Genomic DNA, 24,386 nt, shown 5'->3' with positions numbered 1-24,386 from the left:
TCTGCCTTTTGGTCCAGATCTTACCAGCCAATAACTAGATCTCAAAGCCGAGGCAAAGCGAGATAGCATTGTGGTTTAGAATTGGAAACCAGTCCACATACCCCACTCCCACTCCAAAAGAGAACCCAAGACAAGCACAGGTGTTTCCTCTGATCTGGTTTGGGCAAGGTCATTAACCATAAAATTCTGAATTAAGGGCACACAGATAGCCTTCCTGGTAGACTCATATACAAAAAGTATCATTTGAAAAAAACAGTCTATTTCTTATCAAGATATCCAAGCATATTTTATAACTGCTTTTTTTCTTAGCAAGATTTTTGGTATAAATAAGATCAGCAAAGTATGAAACACTGCAAAATTCAATTAAAAACATTTAGTAAGTCTATTATAAATTTCATTTATCTAAGATTCCTAAATTGAGTATCAAAAGCTAATGAATATAGTTGTAGCGGACACCTTAAACCTTAGCCTAAGGAGATGCTCTCCTTCTTTAACTAAAGTACTGAGAATGCATGAGTACCTCTGGGGAAAATTAAAGAATAAGCTCTTGAAAGCCATGCAAGTAGTTTCAAAATCATAGAACACAAAATAATTTAAAGCAATTATTTAAAAAATGCACTGATCACTTACTTTGAGTCAGATATCAGACTACACATGTTTTATATGGATTATTTCCTCTAACACTGACAACTCAAAAATGAGCTGTTCTTTGCAATGTTATGAAGATTAAGGAATGGTTTTCTGGAAAGGCTGAGGTATTTTCTACTTTCACACAGATACACATCCAGGCACAGAACCTGGTAATCTACTCCACTGTGGCTACTACTCCTGTTATATCTTTGTGGCCCAATTTTCTCTTCTAAATTTTTTGGGTACCCACTCAAACAATGAACTGATGAATACTCTGTGATCCTAAAAGCAATCAAGTGGAGCCCAGTGAAAAGATTAACATAATTATTGAAAGTCAGTTGCCTAAAGGGTATTATGCTTGGTGTTTTAAGGGACAGGAAGAATAAGAAATAAGATCTACCCTTAGAGAAGTGAGAAGAAGGTAAAGTGCAGGTATAATTAAATAACAATTCAAGAGTTAAGCAAGGATGATAAGTGCCACAAAAACTTTATGTCAAACGAGTGGCATAGGCAGGGAGGAACAGCTCTGGATAAAGGAGCGCCTAATGTTTTCAGAGTAGTCAGGTGGAAGTTGGGCCTCCTATGGGTCTTCCATAGATCCAGCTGGGCATCCATTGGAAGCAGAGTGCTACCAGCCTGAGACTCAGAAGGGTACTCCTGGTGGGGAAAAGGAAATTGTCAATGCATTGGATTAAGAAAATGTAGAGCTTAGTAAAGATATTGAAATATACCAAATGCTGTTGAAAAACGGAGAGTGGGACGTAAAAGAATAAGGGCAAATAATGGAAGGGGTTGAATGGACCAAAGTAAAGTATTACTCACAGGGGGCACACATTGAGAAACTCCTTTGAACACCCACTTAAACATTAATAAGGAAAGACAAGAAGGAAAAATAGGCTCACTGTGCAGGAATGAATATAGAAATCTTAAATTGGCTGGGGTCATCATGGGAAGAAGACTAGGAAGGAATAAAGAGGACTAGAAGAGGTGAACCAATTGGGGTCATAATACATACATGCATGGGAATAAAATGAGGAATCTCCCTGTGTAGCTATCTTTGTCTCAAATTAGCAAAAAGGTCATGTTTCTCGTTTTATCTGTTTTTTCTTCTACAAAATTGGAGAACAGGAGGGCAGAACAGGTTCTTTCCAGCAGGGGCATGGTGGGAGTTAGCACCACTGGGAGGGGGGGAGGCAATGGGGAAAGGGGTTGGAGGATGAATATGGAGCAAATACTGTATACACATGTATGTAAATGCAAAAATGATACCTATTGAAACTGTTCCAGGAATCAGGGGAGGGGAGGAAAAAGAAGAGCAGTGGAGGGGTGAATTCAAGTATGATGCATTTGATACATCATAAAAACCTTTGTAAATGCTACAGTGTACCCTCACCCAGAACACAACAAAAAAGAAAGTAGGTACTCTATGTTGTGGGGGTACTTGTAGGAGCAGGGAGAGTGAATTAAGGAGATTAAGATGAGGGAATATGGTTGATGGACTTCACATGTTTATATGAAATAGAACTAAGAAACTTCTTGCAATTGCTTTAAGTGGGGTAGGGAGATGGTTGGGGAGAGACGATGGGAATGAGCCAACCACTGTACAATAAGCCAATTTGGAATTGTCACAATGAATTCCCCCCATGTACAACAAGTATATCCTAATTAAAAATATTTACTGTTCACATATGTACAGGAAGGCAATGTGAGTCAACTCCCTGTATAGCTATCCTTATCCCAACTAGCAAAAACCCTTGGTCCTTCCTATTATTGCTTATACTCTCTCTTCAACAAAATTAGAGATAAGGGCAAAATAGTTTCTGCCAGGTAGCAAGAGGGTGGGGGGGGCAGGGGAAAGAGAGGGGGCAGGGGGAAGGGGTGAAAAATGACCCAAACATTGTATGCACATATGAATAAAAGAAATTTAAAAAATTTACTGTTATTGTTGTAGCTGGATAGAGTCTAATATAAAATGAGCCTTCAAAGGAAGATTGGGCCTTGAATGCCTCGTCAAGGAATTGGTATTTTAAAACGCACAAGAGAACTGACATTTTTGTGAACTGACTCGAGGGCACGATGAAGTGACAGAGAAAAATTAATCCAAAATCATGTATACAGTATACGGGAGTAGGGAAGACTGTGCAGGTAAGGAAAAATGGGGCAGTTAAAAATATCAAAAAAGAAATAATTTTTTAAACCATTTTTCCTGACTGTGTAGTAATGAGTTGTGACTGAGGGAGGGAAGTGGTAATGGCACATTTCAGTAGCGATATATTCTAAGACAAAAATATATTTTACGCTTTTATGTACTTTAACAAAAAATTGTGATGATCAGGGCTGGGATATGTTGGCCTGAAATATGGTGTGACAATGTCACTACTCAGAAAAGAAAAGGATGTACCTTTATCAGGGGTAGACAGGAAGTTAGCGGTGAAAAATTCCAAAAGGCCTGCTACCAGGTAACTAACTTGCGTTTATGCTACTAGTTAAAAGAAGATTGGTTTTCAACTAGATAATTAAAAATGCTATGTCTTGTGATGGAACTGCTCTGTACCTTGATTATATCAATGTCAAAATCCTAGTTGTGATGTACTGTAGTTTTGGCATTGTGAGAATCTGAGTAAAGGATACATAGAAACTCTGTTATTTCTTACAACAAATGCATGCCAGTCTATAATTATCTCCAAATGTAACATTTGATTTAAAAACAAAACCTCTTGCTCAGGGGAGCAAGACAGGTAAGAAGAGGCAAACACTGGAAAGTCTGAGGAAGTTTATGCTGGAAAATAACACTGTATTTGTGATTTAACCAGGATCCGTTTAACCTGCAGGAAAAAACCATGAGGGTACAGGGTACAATGAGTTTTATTTTTACTTTACAGCAGAAAATTCAGAAGCAGAAAAACAGATTTGAGGGAGATTTAGTAACTTTGTCAATGTTAACAGCTAAAAAGTGGTAGAACTATTTTGGCCCAGAAACATTCAGATTCCCCGTGTGTATTATATTATACTTAGCTTTATTACAATTTTCCTCACATTGTTAGGCTCATGTAATGGAATGTAACAGAAAAATATATACAACATAAATTATGTCTTAATGACAAAATAGAAGGAAAATGCTATGTAACGCTCACTCGAGTTAGAAGAATATTGCCCAGAAATCTCTCACGTACTCATGTTTCCAATCCCTTCCTTCCTTCCCAGGTAACTGTCAACAATTTAAGAGCGATGCTCATGCTTTTCTAGATAGGAATGCATTCCTAAACAGCACAATATGGTCTGCATAGTTTTCTAGCTTGTATTAATGAAATTATGTTTGATGTCCTTTGCATTTCCTTTCTGAGTTCTAGCCATGTGGTTGAGGGCTGCGATATTTTACTATTTTCATTTTGGTGTGGCATTCCTATATGGTAAAAATTTAGATATTTCTATTGTTTCTGCATTTTGGTTATTATGTCAATGTAACTATGAACACTTTGTAAGTATCCTGGGGTAGATACTTGCCTTAGTAATTTTATGTATGCCCACTAAAGAAAAGAAATTAGCCCTGAACCCTTCTTCCCGGAAGCCTGCCCTAGACTGTCTCCTCTTATTCTGAACTATGCCATTTACTGCATGACTTTTATAAAACTAGTCTGTACATCTCTCAAAACCAAATTTTACACAAGTGTGTATCCCTTACTGGCACCTAATCCGTCATCAACCAGCAGTTTTTAAAACATGTATGCTACTTCCTTAGGTAAGATTCCTTCCCTACCCCACTCAAGAAAGAACAAAAATATTCTTCTAGTATTGTGAAATATTTTGAAAAGTCTTCTGAATTTAGTGGCTTTGGGATTTGGCAGTGATTTGGTTCAGCAGTAACTATTTATAGAGAAACTACTGTGCACCAGACATTGATCTACAGACTGGGAACTCAGGAGACTTGGTTGCTGCCTTCATAAAACTTATCACACAATTGAGACAACAGACTTACGTGATTAAGCATATGCAAAGTTTATTAAATAACAATCAGGATGAATAGAAGGAAAAATAGGATGGCCAATGTGGAGGTGAATGCTAACCAAGTCTGCGTTGGTTAGGGTATAAGGTTCACCTGAGAAACTGATCTGTGTAGTCAAATTTTGCACATGGAATTGCTTCATTAAGAGAAAAAAAAAAACTACAAATCATTATTTGACATTACTTGCCACAAATATATTTCCCAGTAATAAATGGGAAGATTTTATTGAGATACCAGTAAGTTGATTACTACTTATTAGATAAATGGTCTGCCTCTGGAATCTCTGAACCCGGCTCTCCTTATTTGCTTGCAAGATGTGAATGGTGTGGAAAACCTTTAACAAAATGGGCTTTTTAAACATTTGCCACTCGTAGAATGAAGTTAAAGCAGTTTAAATTATCTCTACAGTTCCCACTGCCCCTACCCCGAAATGTTTATCTTAAATGTGGATTAAATGAGTTAATGAATCAGTCAGGGTTTCAGCAGGAAGCTGATGGTGGGATGGGGGGTAGATTTTAGTGAAAGCACCATTTACAAAGACGTGGGTGGGGTAGAGGAAGAGTGAGAAGTGACAACAAACTCTCTCCACCTAGCAATAGCTAGGTCTCCGCCCAGACCATTCTAACTAGTGGGCTAGAAGCCAGGTGACATCCTTGTGCTTATAGAAGAAAGGGTAATAACAGGTTCTGAAATCTGGAGAAAACACTGGAGTTATAGGAAAGGACCTTTGGAGAGGAGATGCAGCTTTTGGTAGATGAATATAGCTCAAAGTCCAGAGCCAGGGAACTGAGTTGTAATTTTCAAGACTCCATTCTCCTCACTCCCTCTTGTTCTTCACTACTGCTGCTGAGGACAAGCTAACAGGAAAGCAGAGAAAGGGGTAGTCCCATGACACAGTGAATGAGACTCATTTTCACTTTACAGATGAGAAAAACAAATTTGAAAGAGAGAGAGAGAGAGATTTAGTAACTTGGTCCATGTTATATAGCTAGAAAGTGGTAGATAGAGCTGTGTGTTGGCCCTGACACATTCAAACTTCAAGTGCATAGAACATTATGCTTTATAGCTTCTGTTTACTTATTTTTCCTACAATCGTGGAAGGCACAGGGCAATGTGGAGTACAGAATGCAATCTAGAAAGACACAAGATAAATATCTAACAGGAAAATGTTGCTGTCATTTATTTTATTAAATTGTACTGTATTATATTTTTGTGTTTTTCCCTGTTTAGTCTTTTGTGCTAATAATCAGTAAGACTGCTACAGAAAAAAATCATATTATTCTAGGTGATAAAGAGAACCAGCTTATTTAACCCAGTTCTATACATTCAATTCTTCAATGGATAATCCACAAAATGGATACTTATTCCTCATTGACTGTCCAATGTAAGCAGTTTCAAGTTTATCACCTCTTTCCATAATGATTGAATTTTTAAGGTGTTTAATTTTCACAGGGAAGCTGAATCGTAATTCTCCATAAAGCACATCCACTGGGGTATATATCTTTGTGCCTCTTCATCATGTTATGTCAAATTGTATTTCATAAGGTGCTCAATAGGTTGTCATATATAAGGAAGGAAATTCGATATAAGTACAATGCAAATTTAATACAGGGTGTCTCTATTTACACTGAAGAATTCTGTTTACTGTAAGAATTAAACAACAATGCTTTAGTGTGTCATAAAAATAACATGCATAGTGAATATAGATGCTCCAAACATATTTGTTTGTTTTTTCCAGTGCAGCGTGGGCGATATGAATATCATCTGAGGGCTGCCCCCAAGGTCCAGATGATGATTGAATGTGGCAGATATCTCCCTATGTGCATACGTGATCCTTCAATTAAAAAGGAAAAGAGAGAAGAGCTCTCACATTGTGGAATAATGCCTTATTACTGTTATGCTCTCCTAAAAATGGAATCGACAGAATCTAAAAAAGACTGTGCTTGGGAAATTCTACCTGACAAACTGATGGGAGGTGTTTCATAAAAGTTACACAGGGTTTGCTCAAAACTGTCAAGCCATTTTCCTAAGTGATTCACTGAATTCTATAATCCATTTTACCTATTAAAACTGAGAATTTTCAGAAAGAAAATACAATCACATTTCGACTGTTTAATTATAAAGTTATTTTAAATAAAAAGTAAAAAAAAGCAGTTATTTCTTTAAAACTAAAGAAAAGTCACAACAGAGATCATAAAATATTGAATATTGGCACCAAGAATAAGCAATTGAACAAGTAAAAGTTACTTTAAATTTTCTTGTTTTCTTTTCTTATGTCTAGAAGAAATTCTACAAAACATAGAAGCAGAATATTACAGTGAATAATATCATGAATTTTAGTCATCCACAATTTGCTTTGTTTTGTTTCTTTATTACATTATTTCTTAACTAGCTTTCTTGATTTGGAATAATTAAATTGCTTAATACTTGTGAATCTGAGTTTCTACATCTGAACGCTGCGATAACACTTATTTTGTAGGTTATTTGTGCCTAGCAAATGTTATAAATTATAGCTATCATTGTTATGATTACTGTGTTAACAGGAAATCACATACTTCATTCTATGCATGAGTGGAATACTTAATTAGTATTTAACCATACAGTTTCGTGTGTATACATAATAAAACTTTATTTCTACAGCATCATCTTTTCATGGGATGCACAACATGTATACATTGCATATGAAAGTTCTGCAGTTAACTGTTTTCTCCACCACCCATTGAGCACATATGTTCAAAATACTGAACTAAGTGTTCTTCCAATGTTTCATTGTCTTCTTGACACTCTGTATAAGTCTATGAGAACAATCAATCATCTCAGTTTTCTATTTTTATTGACATGATTGTCACTGACTTGATAAGTGTCCATATATAAATTGCAACAAATGTGGGCCAATACAAAAAACTGAAATATTTCTACTTCTGTAGACTCCCCAAGAACACTTCATTTCTCTGAGACTCTGGGTTCTTTGTGTAATGGTTGTCCAAGTCTTATGCTCTTCTCTTAATATGCCCATTTGGACATTAACAAATCCTGATGGCAGTAATAATATATCCGTTCACTCTGAGCCAAGCAAAGCAGACATAGCTCTATGCACTGTTTCTCTTTGGATTATCTGCAGATCGTGGCCTGGGTATGTGCTCAGGGGTAAAACACTGTTCTAGCATGTGTGAGGTCCTGGGTTTGATCCCCAGCACTGCAAGTAAATAAATAAACAAATGAATTTAGAATACCTACAGATTTCCAGGCTGACAAAATCTTAAACTGAAGGACTAGGCACTAAGTATGAGATTTAAGCCTTCAAGAGGCCAAGAGAGGGGGTTTCTTTCCTGTCCACTACCTTTGAAATCATCTTGTTTCTATTACGTTATTATGAGATGTGCTCTAAATGAGCATTTATGCATATGGTACGGCTTCATTTGCATAGTCTCCTCAATCAACATAAACACCATTTTATTCTTGTTCTTATTACCAGTGAATATTAGCTTTTTCAACAGCAGTATAATGTCCACATTTTCTAACACGGGCACCCTGCCAGGGGCATACTAGAGCAGCTGACAAGGTACCTGTGATTCCTGCCTTCCTGTGCTTCAGAGTCTAGCAGGGAAACTATTTTAGGTAGGTCTACTTAGGTAAAGATATAAATAATTATAAGATACTTTAGTTATCAATAACAGATATAAATTTTATATTCCAAATTTTAGGGTTTTAAAAAACACATATTTAAATATTTCAATTTAAAATATCATTGACATTTATAGTAGTATCACAGACAATGAGGCACTGTTAGATAACTATGCTGTTTTAGCAAGGTAGTCTTCAAGTGTGAGGAAAAAACATATTTCAAGATTCTAAGGCCTAAGCATCTAAAAAGGAATTTGGCTGAGAATTTGGAAGCTCTGAAGTATAATTCTCATTATGCAGTGTACACAATACAAGTCACAAATTTATTAGACATAATCCCTTGTGCTACGTTTCTTTAGTGGATAATGGTATTGCAAAGAAGAGTCAAGATCTCACCTAATAAAGGGTTCTGATGTACCTTGGACCTAAAAGTAGCTCTTCTTAGAGAGTTTTAAATCCTGCCTGAAATCCCAGCTTGTAAAGATTACCTTTGCCAGAGGGAATGTTGGGTGAAAAGGGCTCTGATTAAAGAAACACAAAACTGGAGTGTGACACCATCATTTTTGCAGGTATATGAGCAAGGGACTAGAATCAAGAACAAGATATGTTTGAAGGTGAGCAAAGCCTTAGGTGTGAATCAAGTGAATGACTCAGTGTTTCAAAGCTGTATGAGGCAGACAAGGCAATAAATGGCAACTGGTATTATTTATAAGATCAAAATATGGAAACTAAGCTGAGGTTTCATTCATTGAGATTCTACCCTGCCTCTCTAAAGAATGAAGTCAAGCTCCACTTAATAGTTATGAAAAGATCTTTCTACCATATTAAGTGAGAAATGTTCCACAACTGGCAAGTAGTATGATTTTACCCTTCTCTAACATATGTATATCTTTCTGAGATTAGTAATCATTAAGTTTTGTTTGTTTTAATCTAACACAGTTCTTTTTTTAAATTTTATTACTCACATGTGCATACAAGGCTTGGGTCATTTCTCCCCCCTGCCCCCACTCACTCCCTTACCACCCACTCCGCCCCCTCCCTCTTCCCCCCACCCCCTCAATACCCAGCAGAAACTACTTTGCCCTTATTTCTAATTTTGTTGAAGAGAGAGTATAAGCAATAATAGAAAGGAACAAGGGTTTTTGCTGGTAGAGATAAGGATAGCTATACAGGGCATTGACTCTCATTAATTTCCTGTGCGTGTGTGTTACCTTCTAGGTTAATTCTTTTTGATCTCACCTTTTCTCTAGTTCCTGGTTCCCTTTTCCTATTGGCTTCAGTTGCTTTTAAGGTATCTGCTTTAGTTTCTCTGCGTTAAGAGCAACAAATGCTAGCTAATTTTTTAGGTGTCTTACCTATCCTCACCCCTCCCTTGTGTGCTCTCGCTTTTATCATGTGCTCAAAGTCCAATCCCCTTGTTGTGTAACATAGTTCTTAATTGTTTTTCTGAATTTTACTTATAAATAACATTTACCATCCTAACTATTTTTGAGTATAGAATACAGGAGTGCTCTCTGCATGCATACTTAGTGAAACAGATCTCCAGGACTGAGCAGACTCTCTCTACTTCCACCTTCCACCCAGGCCTTGGTAACTAATTCTACATGCTTTTCCATGTGTTTGACTATTGAAGATACTTCATATAAGTGGAGTTGGAAAGTGTATGTCTTTTTGTGACTGCTTTATTTCATTTATCATGATGTTCTCAAGTTTTATCTGTGGTGCTGTATAGGACAGGATTTCCTTCTTTTGAAGGCTAAATAATATTATACTATATGTATACATAATATTTTGTTTATTTATCTGTCCATAGACATTCTGTTTGCCACCTCTTAGCTACTATACATAATGCTACAGTGAACATATTTGCAAATATCACTTTGATATCCCATTTGCAGTTTTTGGGATACATTCTAAGAAGTGGAATTTCTGGATTATATGTCAATTCTATTTTATAGTTTTTGAGGAACCTACCTTCATACTGTTTTCGCCAGTAGCTACACCATTTGACATTCCCACCCACAGTTCATAAGGACTCTGATTTCTCCAAAATTTCCCCAGAACTTGCTACTTCCTGCATTTTGCATAGCAATAATTAACAAAATATTAACTGAGCCCTTTTATGTGTCAAGCATTATTCTTGGATACATGAAGCATGTCACGACCTAAAGAACAAGAACCCCACCTCAGACAATGTGGAGCAAAGCAGGTTTGTAGACTTTATCTGCCTTCTTTAAGAGTCAAAGCCATAAAGATGTAAGCCATTATCTTAGCACGTTGGATAAGGATGGTCACTAGACTTAAATGGTCATAGTTATTTAGTTAAATCAGAATCAGTTACAAAAAAAGAGTATGTCTCCAAAGCCGTGGTAGGTAAAGACTACCCACTGCTTCAAGGGCAAGAATTGGACATTTACATTAGAACCATTTTATATTTTTCACATTTTGTCACACATAGGCAAGCATAGAAAATTACCTAGTTCTCATTACTGGAATTTTTATCAACAAATCTCTCATGTGGATGGAGTCCTAGTTGAAAAAAAATTCATTGAAGCACATAATTGACTCATTGACTAACAGAGTCAAGATTCTGGAGTGTGAGTATACAAAGCAGGCAAGCAGCACCTGTTACTGATTATTTCAGACTAAAAGCATATAAGTCACTGGACCTGCTACATATGGATGAAGATGCAGATGCAAGAGTCCCACATCCTGTAGGTTTCCTCAGAAAACTGCACTTGGCACTTCTGCCCATCTCTACCTTGTGATTATTTGTTTACATGGCTATGTTCCCCAAAGGCTTTTGATACCCTTGAGATCAAGTATTGGGTGAATTCCTCTTGATATCATATATATATATACACATGCATATATATCACAAGATTGATGCCCTTGTATATATACAACAAATTCAAAATTTTCAAGACATAAGGAGGCCCCTGAAGTTATCTAGGTAAGTCAAATGAGCAGCCTGCACTAAAGGGTACAGTGGGGTTTGAGAGGAGAAAAGTGACGAGTGATCAGGATCAAGGTCAAGGTTTCTGGCTGGCGTAACTGGGTTGTGCTCATTAGTGAGAGAGGGAACACAGGAGAAACACCAGATACAGTAGCAGAGGCCATGATGAGAACTCAATTTAGACATGCCGAGTTTCAGATGTAATAGAAATCTATGTAGGGGTCTTCAGAAGGAGCCCCTGAGAGAAGTTTCATCTGGACAGTGCGCCAAATGCTCATCAGGATTTTGGTGATAAGCAAGGCAGTGGGAGATGCTCATTAATTAGAAAACCGGTGGTGGAACTCTACATTCTACTTCTTTTTAAAATATTTTAAAAATTATTTTTTGCACTGGGAGCACATTGTAACATTTACCAAAGTTCTTACAATATATCATGGTTAAATTCACTTCCTCTATCATTCTCTTTTATTCCCCCCTCCTCCCCATTCTTTTTAAATCAATTGTCACCAAGATGGTTCCAATAACCAGGAAAGTTTGAGAGACAGAACTTAGAATTATTTGAAAAGATTTGTTTGGGACCATAAAGATGAAGTCTATAAAGGCAACTTTTACAAGAAACAATGAATTAAATATTGGGCACTGATAAAGATACAATGTGGTGTTAGACTGTGAAAAGGAAAGAAATGAAAGCTTCATGTTCTTAATCATCTAGTTTGAATACTGGACATGTACAAAAATAACTTTAAGCCTGAGCTGAAGGAAGTAAGTAACACTAAGAAGGCACAGTAGCAGGCTATATAGTCAAGAAAAGTGTGAAGGCTTAACTTAAACTCAAGGAAGGGTGGGGTAATTTTATAGAATAAGAGACCTATGGTTATCCTAGAAGAATGAGTCAGATTTGTTGTGGCAAAGATGGGAAGATGATAGTAGGGATTATGAATCTCAAATTGTGGAATTTAGCAAATTTCTCAGATAATTTAGTAATTTTATTTCAGAGACAATTTTTTGACTCTAGGCATGTTTGATTCCATGCCTCTGTCATTCAACAATACATTAAGCCATAAATAAATATTCCAGGGTGGTTACAAAGGAAGATGTGTTACAAAGTGGTGTGACTGCAGTTTGAGTTACAGGTTGAGAGTTATCTGAATACCAGACTGTAAATTTGGACTTTGTTACTCAGGTCATTGAAGGAAACTGTAGAAACTTTGAAAACTGACACAGAATGAGAGGTTTTCCAGAAACCAGATTACCCTTAACCAGAAAATCAACAATAAAAATGAAATAATGGAAAATTTGGAGAAAATAGCATAGTTTCTTTTTTAATGACAACTGTTTTTTCGTGTCTAACCATTGCCTTACAAAAAATATTGAAAATTCCTGCTAGGCATCAATGGCTCACACCTGTAATCCTAGCAAGTTGGGAGGCTAAAATCAAGAGGTTCCTGGCTTGAGGCCAGCCCAGACAAATAGTTTGTGAGAGCCCATCTCCAAAATAACCAGAGCAAAATGGACTGGAGTTGTGGCTCAAGTAGTAAGCACCTGTTTTGTAAATGAAAAGTTCCAAGTTCAAACCCAACTTCTACCAAATAAATAAATAAGTGGAGAGGGTAAAAGAGGGAGAATATGGTCAATGTACTTTATATATGTGTACAAAACACTGAAGCGTGTAAATATCATTCTAAGTGGGGAGAGAGGGATGAAGAATTATGATGGTGGGGATGAACCTAACTAAGGTGGATTGTAAGCATATATGGAAAATCACAATGAAACCCCTTATACAACTAATACATGCTAGTAAATTTTTTACAGATTATGATTTCCAACTGAAAAAAGAAAGAGTACTTCTTTCCTATAAACTTTACTATCAGTTTCATTATAGAAATATTGAAAATTCTGCTACATTAAGTACAAGCCTTTAAACTAGCATGAAAGTGTGAGCAAAAAGTGGCCCATTTCTTCTTGCTCATTGAGTAGACTTAAACAATGTTTTGCAAATGTGCAAAGCACAATAAGCAAAGACCTTTAAAATGTGGAAAGTATTGCTCTAGATAACCAAGGATTTCAAGACAACTGTAGTTTCAGTTACAATTTCCAACTGGGATGAAAGGAAGCATTCTAACTATGCAAATCATGTAACAGCATTTAACAGCAATCCAATCAGAACAAACCATTAACATTTTCATTGCCACCTATGGACTAGATTTCTTTGTGGAGTACGAAGTGTGACAAGATTTTCCACTGCTTAATATAATGTCGTGTAGAGATCCATTTATTTTTTATTAGGAAATTTGTAATAGTACAGGAATAACTTCAATAGCAGAGATAATCACTCACTCTAATTGTTGGAACTCTCTATTATCTCAAATATATCTACTGCCTGCCAAAAGTTTAATTAAAATGAGAGAATTGGAATAATTAATATCAGAGTAAACATAAGACAAACTAATAAAACTTCAATTTTTTTCTTTCATTCTTTCTGATTAACCTAAAAGAGAACATTTCAATTTTCGGTAATGACTTACTTAAAACAGTTTCTATGATATTAATTCTTCTTGATATTGGCTTTAAAAAGGGATAAATTTGGTGTCCCATAAGCGCCTATTGGCATGAAACAATGGCCCTGTGTTGTGTGAATCTTAAAGATACTTCCCATAACTGAAAAAAGCAATTTCTACCCAAAATATATTAAAAATTCTTTATAATGAGGTTTTATTATAGTGAATTTTAACTGGCTAGTTTAATCCTCTAAATTGTACAAGGATGTATATAACACATGGAAATACACACAATACACTTTAAGCTAAATAGGTGTAAATGTATGTATGTTTAATGCATGCATTGTTTAAAAACCGCATGTTGAAATATTTATAAATAGCATATTAAAGAATACAGAGTTCCAAGTGTCCTTTTTAAAGATAAACTTATTAAATCAAAAGCATTTTGAAATACAATATGTACATGATCTTCCACCTCTGTACTTCTCCAAGGAAGAACTGATGGCTGTTAAAAACCGAAAGTCATTGAAAATACAATGACACTCTCAAAGCAGCATTCTTTGGGAATCCTCGTTTGTTCTTTTCACCTCTTCTGGAGCACATTAAACAGTAAGATGCAGTACACAAGAACTATCAAAAGGGAGCACTTTTGAGCCACCAAAACTGTGTCAGCTGAAAAGCCACAATCTCCCCAACTATAGACAATGATACTATCTCAGGTATTTTATGTGCTAAAATGATCATTAAAAATTAAGCACCACATATAAGCTGCCATTTAGAATATTAATTTACCTTTGCTAATCATCTTTTTATCTTGAGGCTAAAAGAGTTCACTTACCATTCAGATATTCAGGTTCAGTCCAGGAGATGTTAAAGGAGTCAGGTAAATAGGAACAGGCTTTGGGGGCTGGCACACCTTCTGGGATAGTCTCCTCGGTTTGGGCCTGGGTGGCCTCACTCACTGTGCACCCGCCCCCTGTGCAAACCTAAACAGACATGCAAGAAAGCACATTTCACTCTGGCACCTCAAAGTTTAGCATGGAAGAAAGAGAATTCATAATAAAAGTTGTAGATTCTTTTAAATAATGTTCCTTTTACCCCTCAAAACAAATGTATTTCGATGCTGAAGCCTGAGATTTAATTAGATTCCTTTATAGGATGTGAAATAGTCATTTCCTAAAAGAAAATAACCCAGAATACATGACTTAAAGAACTATCCTGGAAAATGCAAGTAAATGCATTTCCTCTGTCTCTGAAGCCTGGACAGAATGTTCCACATTTCCTTTGATAACTCAGATAGGTCATACGGCATCTTTTTTCTACCATATTTTCTGGTACTCTTGTAATGAGTGTAACATTACACTTAAGTTTTTTTTTTTTCCCTGTTTTAATTTCAGGTAGCTATTTCTGGGGGTTATGAGAACTATGGCAATTGTAATTGCTTTTTTTTTTTTCGTTTATTCATATGTGCATACAGTGTTTGCTTTTTTTAGTCATATAGCATGACCTATATGTTTATATTTCAATACCATGTGAAATTAAATAAAATAATATTTATTATTCAATAAAAACTTTTGAACTGAATGCTTAATGATCAAATAATTTACTTATGTGCCAGAGGAGATGGGCTTCATTAAAATATGTTTGGCAATCTTAAATGGTCACAGAACCCCTGTTCCCTAATAAAGTATTGCTAATGCCAGAAATTGTAACATGAGTATTAGAGACATCCTAAACTTCTGTGTTCAGTTTCATAATGAACTGTAAATTATTCTTAAACTTACTGGACAAACATTTCTTCAGGAAATTGATGCATAGATATATATACAGGATTTTCCCAGTTTACAGCTGTAGCAAATATTAGCAATTAGATCCTTAAACAATAATGATATTGAAAAGCTACACCTAAGCTTTGTTCAGTATCTCTTCAGGTTACAACTGCAGTTTATACAATGAAAATTAAAAATCCTTTTCAAAGCACTAAATTTTATGAAAATCAATAAGAAATTGAAGCAAAATCATAGGATGATGTAAAAAGCAGACAGTTCTTTACTCCATTTTCATGGAAAAAAGATATTAGTAATATAAAAAACTTAAGTACCTCTTTATTTCTTTCAGTCTGTCTGGTGCTTTTCAGTTACATATTGGGAGAATGATTTTCTGATACTTGAAGCAGTCAATATTCTTTTCCCTAAAGAATAGGAGGAGGCTGACTGGTTTTTAGATATTTTCTTACACTATTGTGGGTTTTTTGTTTGTTTGTTTGTTTGTTTGTTTGCTAAGTTGTAACTAGTTGCAAATGCTTCACTGTAATTATAAATAAAAATTTGTGGTCAACAATTTATAGTCATACACACTCCCCGTTGTAAGAATAGGGCAGTAGCCCATGTCTTCAGGATAATTTCTCATCAGCTTAAGCAAGTTTCAGATGAATGAAATTGTGGTTTGGGCATGAAATTGCATTAAAATTGGGGCATAATTAACCCCTGTAGGTTTCCTCTGATTTTCAGCTATGGAATGTGTTTATATATGTAAGAGAAAAAAAGCTATTCCTTCTAAGAATGAAATCTTTGCAGATAAAGGAAAAAACAGTTGACCATGTGGCCAAACCCTGACTCAAAGTTCTAGGAAATTCTACTGACAACCAAGAAATAGCTACCTGAAATTAAAACAGGGAAAAAAAAAAAAAAAACTTAAGTGTAATGTTACACTCATTACAAGAGTACCAGAAAATATGGTAGAAAAAAGATGCCGTATGACCTATCTGAGTTATCAAAGGAAATGTGGAACATTCTGTCCAGGCTTCAGAGACAGAGGAAATGCATTTACTTGCATTTTCCAGGTTTTTTTTTTCCTTAGGGCAAAAAAATGTTGCAGCATCTCATTGTTAAACTGATAGCACCGCAAAATTCAATTCAGATTGTCACTCATTTGATTGTTTGGTTTTCCTTTCATTTAATAAAACTTTTCCTTGCTAGCTCTTCCCAATGAAATACTGTACTATATTGCATATAATTTTGTATTTCTGTAAACAGAATGTGACCTAAAATTTACTTTGTTCTGAGAATTTTATGGTATTTTCAAAGATAAATGAAAACAATGCTCTTTGGGAGGACTGATCTTTGAACTGGGTCATCTGAGACCTGTAAACTAGCAACTTGACAAAGAAGCCTCTCAAGAATCAAAAGAATTTATGGGAGTTTTTCCAGCAAATGAAGCAATGTACCTAGAGGCTGCTGAAATAACAGAAACACAATGCAATTTTTCTCTACTCCTCTCCTCTCCTCTCGTCTCCTAGCCTTTCCTTTCCTCTCCTCTCTTCTCCCCTCTTCTTTCCTCCTCTCCTCCCCTCTCCCCTCCCCTCCCCTCTCCTCTCCCATCCTCTTCTCTTTTCCTCTTTCCCTCTCTCTTTGTTCCCTTCATGCCCATATTCTCATTGCATGGATTTAGAGGGACTGTTCTTAAAGTTACTTCTGATTGGTCTATTCTAAGACAAAATCTACATGGAATTGAATCAGTCAGTATCTTGCTTGAGGTATCTGCCTGTACCTGAGACCACTGCATTCGATGAAAATAAATGCTGATTAAAATTTCAATTTGGAAAAACTAAACAAAATAGTGAGATTAATTAAAGATGCCTTTATGAAATGGAAGGATCTTCAAAAACGTGTAAAATACTAAAATAAAATGTTTTGATCTATTTCCTATAGCTTTTATTGAATTATATAGTCTTTTAAAACCAAAATTCATGTCATAACACCACCCTGAAATGATAAATAGCATCTGACCAAAAAGGGAACTCCATTTTGGTACAATAAAATGTAAAAATAATAAAACTACATCAATTAACTTTGAAATCATAATGTTAGGAAAATCCCAAACTAGCATTTTCTATTTCAATAATTCGTTTTCATATAGATAGGATCCAAGGTGTGAAGACTGCACTCTGTCTTAAAGCATGAAGAAAAGGGACAAGGTCATAATGACCTTTTCTTGAAAAGTCAAGCTTATCATTTCCAACAATCAAACCAAGTGACAAATGACTGCCAGCAACATAAAAATGATCAAACAACACCTCCCTTGAGACCTGTTTGTATTAATAGTTTATTTACTTAATTGTTACCTTATTATCTTTATTAGGAGCTATCACACTTTGTCATACTTCAAAATAAACCTTTGTTGAGGGCAGCAACATGTTATACTATTTCCTACAGTGAACAAAGCACATGCTTTCAGTCACACAATCCCCAACTCTCAGGTATTTTAGCAAAATATCTGATTATATCAAAAGTCTCAGATTCCTATTTACACTTCCTATGTAGCTGGAATGACAGGAGCATCCCACTACCCTTAGAAATTAGTTGAGATGGGATCTCACTAAATTTTTCATCCACCTCCAAATATGATCCTCCTGATCTCTGTCTCTAGAGTAGCAAGGATTACAGCTGTGAGACACGTGGTCAAAGTCTCATTCTTTATGAAATAACTGTATTTGGTGGTCATCCATTCATTCATTCATACACAATTATTTGCTAAACATCCAGTTTCCACCATGTATTTCCTTGAACCTGCACATAAAATATTGAAAGATACAGTCTCTATGTTGCAGAATTTTATAATCCAGTCAAATGCATAGAGTAAATAAAGTTACATCAAGCAACATTGCTGCTCCAAGCTTGGAGCAAAACATAGTGCTTCAAATCTCACATGTGTCTCCCTCTATGCCAAAAACTGCTTAAAGTCTTTGTTATCTGTACAATTTGTCTTCTAGCACTTAGTCAACAAGCTCAGACAATCTATAAAGGCTAGGAACCTGGTCTCTGTCTATTAATCTAATGACCTTGAAAGCTAGTTATTAAATATACAATAATTGTATATTAAATATACAACAATCCCTCAATTAACCAGGATATACCTAAAATGTTCTGGTTCATTTAATTTACTGCTTAACAGGGTTAAATACTTCCTGAATATACATTATGGTATTTTCTGCCCTAATGAATTGAAAATAATGTGAACAAGTTTATTTCCCTAACAAGTGTTAGGGCAAAGTCTGCCACATCTTTATGACTTCTGGTATCAGCATTACTCAGTGGCTGACAGATATGGTTTGATTCCATAGACTATTGTTTGGGATTATGTTTTTAGCATCATAAAATTTAGAATCATTTAGTTCAATGTTCTAATTTTAGGCCTAAAGAAAGTAAAACTCTGGGGATAAGTGAATTTGCCTTAAATTAAACAGTTAGTGGAAAATCTGAATTAAAACTCAGAAAGCAGACTAGGAGGTTGGTGGTACTTATTTTTCAAGGTATTACCACATTATAAACTATAGAATATTGAAATAGAGTTAATTAACTGCATGGCATATCCTAAAAATTGCCTCGAGAGTAAAATTTTTCATGCTATTTGCCTCCTTCTGATAAAAATCATGAAAATCCCAATTTCTGTTTAATTTGGTTGCTTCCAACTGATCGATACCTCTCTTGATTTTGCTATTATCCTTACTTTGAAAATAAGCCTGGAGTTGTGTATGAGCTTTAGAAAATCAAGTTAGTACTTCTTGTTTCTTCAGTAATACAACTGTAAGTAACCAAAACTATTGTTTCATAAATCTATCTGTTGTGCTGAGCACCTAGGCACATGTAGTCATTTCAAACAGGATTTTAACATTGTCTGATTGCCCTTGTTTTTGTGTCAAGTCGCACAGCAATAGTTGAATGTAGTTTATTTTCTCGTGGTATAATATTTAGAGCATTCAAGAGCATGTTAAGTAAAATGAATGCATACACAGTGTCTACATAAATGTAAATTTATTCATAATCAAGAGCAGAATATTTTCTATGGCATTTATCAAAGCAAATATCCTTATATAGGTATTGCTATAAAATGAAGAGTGTGTTTAAAACAAATAGGGACAATCTCATGTTTATATTCAGTTATTTTCAGATGTGCTATTAAACTTAAAAAAGATTATATTTCATCAAAAAAACAACAAGAACCACTGAGTATAAATTCCACTGTAATATCAAGGTCTTTCAAAAGACCTTTGTTTAAAAAGTGCTATTTTGCATTAAAAATGCTATTGTCTACTTAAAGAAACCTCTAAACCATGTTGATTCTGGGATTTTATTAAGTGACTGCTCTTCTAAGATAAGAGTGCAATATAAACCACAGTATAATAACAATCAAGAATATTTGGGGGTCATTTGAACCTTCATTTAAAAATACAAGACCTAAATCTTCCTACTGTGCATTGTTTTCAGTGAATACAAGCTCCCCAGGTCAAGAACCTTGCTAATCTAAGCATTTTAGAAAAAACTGTCAACAATTATGATGTTCTACAAATAATTAAAAATAATTTCTGATAATCTCAAGTTAGACTTGGGAAAATCTAGTGATTCAAATGATTACTTATCATTTTGTATAATATAAAATAAATATGCAGGTATTGGATAGGCAGACTTCACATTTAAAATTTGAAGCCAATTTTCAGTAAAAATATCAATACATGAGAGTTTTGGATGGACCAAAGGAAGGGAAAGAATGGGGACAGAGAAAGTAACAGAAAGAAGATGAACTTACTCCCAGCTTGATGAGATATTTATTACCCGGGAACAAGTATGGTAGTGTGTGATCCCGGAAGGGTTCGGTACTGTTATGGATAACATTCCAAATTACAAAATCATGAGTATGATTCAAAATATATAATACATAGCATTCCAGAATTCCATTTGATTTTTTTGGTTGTTTCCATCTACAAATGGAAAAATATAGCATTTTTATCATTCATTCAGGTCAAAATTGAAATACACAGAATTTTCAAAAGACATATGAACTTGGATTTGTGCCACTGTAGACACACACACACACACACACGCAAAATGCTCAGAACAGATTAATTTCTAAAAACACACAATACAATGTAGTTACACATCAACTCTATGTCAAATTGCTGAAATTTTCAGGACAAATTATCAAATTTGGATAGGTTGAAAGAGGAGTAAACAGTATTCCAGATGACGGCTACTGTGTATCAGGGAGAATGAGAAGGGAAATCACAAGATAGACAGGAAATAGGTCAAGTGAGAAATACTCAGAGTGGGAGATCTTTTGGGCTTAAGGGCGACTGAAAGCCAGTAAAAGTTTCGACATGGAATGATGGGGTATGAGTCACAATTTTCAGCTTGAATGAATGTCATAATTTATTCAGAGACAAGTTTTATTTTACAAACAAGAAAGCTTGAATCAAGAGATGTACATGTGAATACACATTAATTGGTGGTAAGCAAGGACTTTAGGATTTTAGTGCAGTACTATGACATCCCTTATATATATTAGGAAATGGACAAGAATCACTAATATGAAACCATCTGGACATGCTCATATGTCAGTTTCCTTACTTTAACTATATGGGAATGTGGAAATAAGAAGGTCCTGTTTTACACTAAAAAAATTATATATTTCCAATGTCAAATCATCAGAAAAAATGCTCCATGTATAAAAAACTGAAGGTAGACCTGTAAGTGGTCAGTTTTTCTGTGAAGTGTGTGCAGAAATCTGTGTACCTATGTAGCTCAGCCTGATTGCATAAAGACAAAATGGAAATTAAGTTGGCAAGTGATAATCAAAGGTTCCCAGAACCACTGATCTAATCATTTCTATGCATTTAATCACAATAAAATTAATTTTATGTCACAAGTCCTTCCCTTGATTGAACTCACTGGGATTCTTGAGTGAACCAGCTTTTGACAGAGACATTTCTACTTACTGTACATATATAGTTCTGGAATCCAGGACAGTCAAAATTGGGGAATCCACTTGTTCTGGTAGTTGCTGTGCTGTATACAGTGTAGACTGGGAGCTGTTTGTACATCCCACATTTGTGCACACACCGAGTATAAACTGGTGGGGTGTAAATACCCCTAAACCTAGGGGAAAAGAAGAAAGAAGAATTTATTTAGCATCATACTTTTTACTCAGGATCTCATTCCTCCTATACATTCCTACCTCTGAGAACTGTTAAAATAAGCTTAACATGAGAATCAATAGCCATAAAAATCAACAGCAACAAAATTGAAGGTGTTTTATTCTTTATATATACTGTGCTTATATTTAAATAGACATGTGTCAGTCAAACTCTTGGTTTGACTTTCACATTTTAACAATTTGACTGTTTTTTTTCTTGAATACCTATGATCAAGAAAATCATTTTCTGGGTTTAGTCTTAGTTCAAAGACTCTGTTAAAAATAAATGAGATATTTAAATTATTTTAAAGCATATTTGAAGACAACAAGAGTTGCTTTTGAAATGCAAATATATAGCCTCTAACAATGACTTTGAGTTTGCAATTCCTTTACCAGATTTCTTTCTTCTCCTGTGTACCTGACCAAGTATTATTTGACCTTCAAATTGTACAGGTTCAGTAAAAATGCCTGCTTCTTTCTTAGACCTGTCCCTAATACTCCCTGCTGTCACCCTGGAACAAGGTGGAGCTACCATCCTCTCCTCTGTCTCCCACAGTACTTTGTGTGACATACCATTGTGCCATCATTACTTGTTTACATGGGTAGCTGATCCAATGTACTGAACCTCTTCAGAGAAGGATTGGTACACTACTCATTTTGCATCCTCCATGGCTAATACAATGCCTGGTATACTGTTAAATTTTGATTATATATATTTGAATCAATGGATAAAAAAATTAATGAATGAGATGATCTAAATAAAATTGAGCTAGGTATGAAATATGACCATAAAAAGGTAGAATAGTACCCTAGATAGAAATAATCTCTTGTTTCCCCAGGTACATTATACCTGTTTACCTTTCTGTTGGATACCATATCTTTTGCATTAGAATACACTGATCAGTAATTTCTTAATTCAATTCTAGAATACCCTTCACTCATGAGGGCATTCAGTAAGCTAACCAAAGCTCAGTGAGGTTAATCGAGCTTTGAACATCATACAGACTTTCCCATGACAAAAATAATCTTTATTTTCTTGAACATCTTTGAAATAAGTCACAACTTAAGTAATACATATTCTTAAATCTCATTAACCTTGAACCATTACAATTTCATGTTTAAAAGATTAATGAAATGCAACCTAATTCAGGCAAATAGATTTTGATAGCAAAAGTTAACTAGAAAAAGAATACTTTGATTTTCATGCAAAGGACAATCAATTGGTTAAACATGTAGATTACCAAAAGAAAGATGAAATAATAATTTTACAGTACGAAAGCTACCCTAGAACAAGCATTGTTCACTAAGGAGAGATTTCTGGTGCTTTTGATTATATCTTGCTTTCTTTCCAACTTCTACCCTAGAGGTGTCCAATGTTGTCCAACCAGAGTGATCAGAAGATACATTGCAAAGACACTTTGAAATTGATGGTAAAGTAGTGTGGCATTGCCAGGACTGCTGAGAGATGACAGTAATAACTGCACCCTGTGTACATGAATGAGCCAGAACTGCTGCCTTCACTTACATCAACATTCAATGAAAATTACAGAGTTAAAAAACATGAGCAATGAACTCTGATGAAACCATGAGAGAAAACTATTATTTACTACACGAAAACTTCATGCAAGAACAAGTCTTACTAGCAGAGCCAATCTCGGCTATAATTATAAAATGCTGCTATGATGTTCCACAGTATGTTCACATTCCCCTGTCCCCTTCTTCTCCCACCAATGTGCAGGAGCTTGGTGGTTATTCTCCCTCTCATCTCTTCCACATGCCTGAATTCCCTGTATTCCCTGGGATTTCACTAAGTCATTTCAGGAGCAAATCCAAGCAGGGCATAGAGCCTGAAGAATTCTATAGTATCCAGAAATTGTATTCCTTGTGGCCAATTCTGAGTGACTCTGGAATATCTCTTAGCCATATCAGAGTGCCTTGCTCAGCTGCAACTGTCACAGAATACTACAAGTATGTTGACCAGTGAACCCTTTGGGGTTAGGCATCTTGTCCTGGTAAAGAAGTCACCCTATTCAAAGGGCTGATATTTGCTTGTAGATGTGACCACGATCATCTGCCATTTAGTTATGTCAAGCTGGTGGTCAAAAATACATCATCATAGTATCACATCAGTGTTGCTTTATCACAGACTGCTCTGCTCCCTTTTACACTATTAACTCCATGTTTTGAAGATGACTTTGATTGCCTACCTTCTAAAATCACACAAGGTATCTGCCACAGATTGGTGTATTTTCCTGACATAATTAGTCACAAGCTATCTTCTTCATGGAAAGTGAAGAACCCATGTGTATGATAGTTTAGACTGGATAAAAGTAGCATGAGCAAATGAGTATAATTTTAAGTATCATGTTAGGCTAAGAGGGTTGGAATTACTGGCAAGCCAGGATTGAAACAGAAAATACCAAATCTTGACACAACCTCCATTCATAATTGGGGCTTCTCTCTAGATTATTTAGAGTATTGCATAGTTTTTGGATAAGAATGACTTTGCCTTTTTCAGGAGATACCATGGCTTTAAAATGAATGTATAAGAGGATTTAAAAGAATGTTGGTGCTATAAAATATGAAAAGTGCTGCAGAAAACTTGGAAGAGAGTAAGAAGAATCAGGAGCATTGGGGTGGTTTTCAATAGGAGCTGATGAAAGCCTCATCCAGAAGATGACATTTTGAGCAAAGACCTGAAAGGGGT

The 24,386-nt window shown here is 35.4% G+C and overlaps 1 protein-coding gene across 1 annotated transcript in view; it reads right to left on the bottom strand.

Moving 5' to 3' along the window:
* Ush2a (usherin) overlaps positions 1 to 24,386 on the bottom strand; it is a 759,580-nt gene that overhangs the window by 317,833 nt on the left and 417,361 nt on the right. The window contains exons 32-34 of the mRNA XM_074048325.1: positions 21,483 to 21,642; positions 20,297 to 20,468; positions 14,550 to 14,697 (exon numbers count right to left, since the gene is read on the bottom strand). Coding sequence (XP_073904426.1) covers positions 14,550 to 14,697; positions 20,297 to 20,468; positions 21,483 to 21,642 — 480 coding nt within the window. The remainder of the gene's footprint in view (positions 1 to 14,549; positions 14,698 to 20,296; positions 20,469 to 21,482; positions 21,643 to 24,386) is intronic.

The sequence above is a fragment of the Castor canadensis genome, chromosome 11 (assembly GCF_047511655.1).
Source record: "Castor canadensis chromosome 11, mCasCan1.hap1v2, whole genome shotgun sequence".
NCBI lineage: Eukaryota > Metazoa > Chordata > Mammalia > Rodentia > Castoridae > Castor > Castor canadensis.
Note: the sequence above shows the minus strand (reverse complement) of the source record. Positions and strands in the feature narration are given on the sequence as shown.